This window comes from Lottia gigantea (assembly GCF_000327385.1).
Source record: "Lottia gigantea unplaced genomic scaffold LOTGIsca_85, whole genome shotgun sequence".
Classification (NCBI taxonomy): domain Eukaryota; kingdom Metazoa; phylum Mollusca; class Gastropoda; family Lottiidae; genus Lottia; species Lottia gigantea.
In genome coordinates this window covers 1050349-1053639 of record NW_008710807.1, presented here as the reverse complement: position 1 = coordinate 1053639, position 3291 = coordinate 1050349, and the positions used below count along the sequence as shown (strand labels likewise).

The 3291-nt window shown below is 42.6% G+C and overlaps 1 protein-coding gene across 1 annotated transcript; it reads right to left on the bottom strand.

Moving 5' to 3' along the window:
* Window positions 1–85: 85 nt before the first annotated feature.
* Window positions 86–1234, bottom strand: LOTGIDRAFT_133593 (hypothetical protein; the record flags this gene model as incomplete). Its single annotated transcript, XM_009067748.1, has 2 exons — window positions 86–763; window positions 1019–1234. Coding segments are annotated over 2 exons (894 nt in total), but the record flags the coding sequence as incomplete, so codon positions are not given.
* Window positions 1235–3291: the final 2057 nt, after the last annotated feature.

Genomic DNA, 3291 nt, shown 5'->3' with positions numbered 1-3291 from the left:
ACTTGGCAGTTCCAACAAAATAGACCCACAGAACAGCCAAACACAACTGACTACCAACAGACTTGGCAGTTCAAACAAAATAGACCTATAGAACTGACAAACACAACTGACCACCAACAGACTTGGCAGTTTCAACAAAATAGACCCACAGAACTGACAAACACAACTGACCACCAACATACTTGGCAGTTCCTACAAAATAGACCCACAGTACTGACAAACACAACTGACTACCAACATACTTGGCAGTTTCAACAAAATAGACCCACAGTACTGACAAACACAACTGACCACCAACAGACTTGACAGTTTCAACAAAAAAGACCCACAGAACTGACAAACACAACTGACCACCAACAGACTTGGTAGTTCCAACAACATAGACCCACAGAACTGACAAACACAACTGACCACCAACAGACTTGGCAGTTCCAACAAAATAGACCCACAGAATTGACAAACACAACTGACCACCAACTGACTTGGCAATTCCAAGAAAATAGACCCACAGAACTGACAAACACAACTGACCACCAACAGACTTGGCAGTTCCAACAAAATAGACCCACAATACTGACAAACACAACTGACCACCAACAGACTTGGCAGTTCCAACAAAAAAGACCCACAGAACTGACAAACACAACTGACCACCAACAGACTTGGCAGTTCCAACAAAATAGACACACAGAACTGACAAACACAACTGACCACCAACTGACTTGGTAGTTCCAACAAAATAGACCCACAGTAGTGACAAACACTAGTGACCACCAACAGACTTGGTAGTTGCAACAAAATAGACCCACAGAACTGACAAACACAACTGACCACCAACAGACTTGGCAGTTCAAACAAAATAGACCCACAGAACTGACAAACACAACTGACTACCAACAGACTTGCCAGTTCAAACAAAATAGACCCACAGAACTGACAAACACAACTAACCACCAAAAGACTTGCCAGTTCCAACAAAATAGACCCACAGAACTGACAAACACTAGTGACCACCAACAGACTTGGCAGTTCCAACAAAATAGACCCACAGAACTGACAAACACAACTGACTACCAACAGACTTGGCAGTTCCAACAAAATAGACCCACAGAACTGACAAACACAACTGACCACCAACAGACTTGGCAGTTCCAACAAAATAGACCCACAGAACTGACAAACACAACTGACTACCAACAGATTTGGCAGTTCCAACAAAATAGACCCACAGAACTGACAAACACTAGTGACCACCAACAGACTTGGTAGTTTTAACAATATACTCCAACTGGACTGACAGACAGACCATCTCGGCAAGGCAGGGTCGATGAATTCCCTGAGGGATCTAATCCCCGCCTACCCATAATACTTCACTCTTTACCGTATCCCTTTTATCATATTTCCTTTACCATCCACTAAAATAGAGAAAATAGCATTAGTGGTTTTACAATATACATTCAATGGACTGACTATCATGATATGAGTGGTAGACAAGATTGATTTAGTAAAAGACTGGGAATCTTGCTACCATTAATTTGACAGAGAGCATCTCGACAGAGCAGGGTCCATGGTCTTCAATTGCTATCAATAATTTGACAGAGAGCATTTCGACAGAGCAGGGTCCATGGTCATCAATTGCTATTATTAACTTGACAGAGACATCTCGACAGAGCAGGGTCCATGGTCTTCAATTAATATCATTAATTTCACAGAGAGCATTTCGACAGAGCAGGGTCCATGGTCATCAATTGTTATCATTAACTTGACAGAGACATCTCGACAGAGCAGGGTCCATGGTCTTCAATTGCTATTATTAATTTCATTGAGTGCATCTCAACAGGGCAGGGACGATGACCTCCCAGTGGGATTTCTCCTTGCCTACCCCCAGGTTAACTTCTATAAAATCACTCCAGGTTTAAGGTAACATCTATAAAATCATCCCAGGTTTAGCTAACCTTTTTAAAACACTCAAGGTTTAAACTAACCTTTATAAAAATCATCCCAGGTTTAACTCTATTCCTGGTTCTAGTCCAGTGACATGGACATTACTATAGTAACCGACTGAAACTCGTTCGGTTGTTTCATTCAAATACATGCCGTAAATCGGCCCAATTTAACGTACCATGCGAGACTGACAGACTTGGGCTTAACAACCGGCAGAGAAATAACATAGGCCCGGACGGCCTGATTTCATCTCGGCAGGTCAGGGACGATAACCTCCCTGTGGGTTTTCTCCTTGCCTACCCTCAGGTTTACTTCTATAAAATCACTCCAGGTTTAATCTAACCTTTGTAAAAATCACTCAAGGTTTAATCTAACCTTTTTAAAACACTCAAGGTTTAAACTAACCTTTGTTAAAATCATCCCAGGTTTAACTCTATTCCTGGTGCTAGTCCAGTGACATGGACATTACCATAGTAACCGACTGAAACTCGTTCGGTTCTGTTTTATTGAAATACATACCGTAAAACGGCCGAATTTTGACGTACCATCCGAGACTGACAGACTTGGGCTAAACGACCGGCAGAGTAATAACATAGGCCCGGACGGCCTGATTTCATCTCGGCAGGGCAGGGACGATAACCTCCCTGTGGGATTTCTCCTTGCCTACCCTCAGGTTCCTATCCACGTAATAATACTTCAATTTTATTACCAGCTGCTTTTCAAATCATACCCTAGGTGGACTAAGCGGGCTGTCGGAACATAAAATGTCCAGCCCTAACCACCGGAACAATCGAAAAAACTTTTAAAATCATTCCATGTTTCCAAAAAATCCGGCCCAACTTAAGGTACATTCCAGACTGACAGACTTGGGCTAAACGACCGGCAGTGAAAAAACATAGGCCCGGACGGCCTGATTTCATCTCGGCAGGGCAGGGACGATAACCTCCCTGTGGGATTTCTCCTTGCCTACCCTCAAGGTCCTATCTACATAATAATACTTCAATTTCATTACCAGCTGCTTTTCAAATCATACCCTAGGTGGACTAAGCGGGCTGTCGGAACATAAAATGTCCAGCCCTAACCACCGGAACAATCGAAAAAACATTTTTTAAATCATTCTAGGTTTCTAAAAAAAATCGGGTCCAACTTCAGGTACATTCAAGACTGACAGACTTTGGCTAAACGATCGGCAGTGAAAAAACATAGGCCCGGACGGCCTGATTTCATCTCGGCAGGGCAGGGACGATAACCTCCCTGTGGGATTTCTCCTTGCCTACCCTTAAGTTCCTTTCTATAAAATCTTTTTTTCTTAAACTTTCTGCCAAAGAAAATTTTCATCATTTCTCT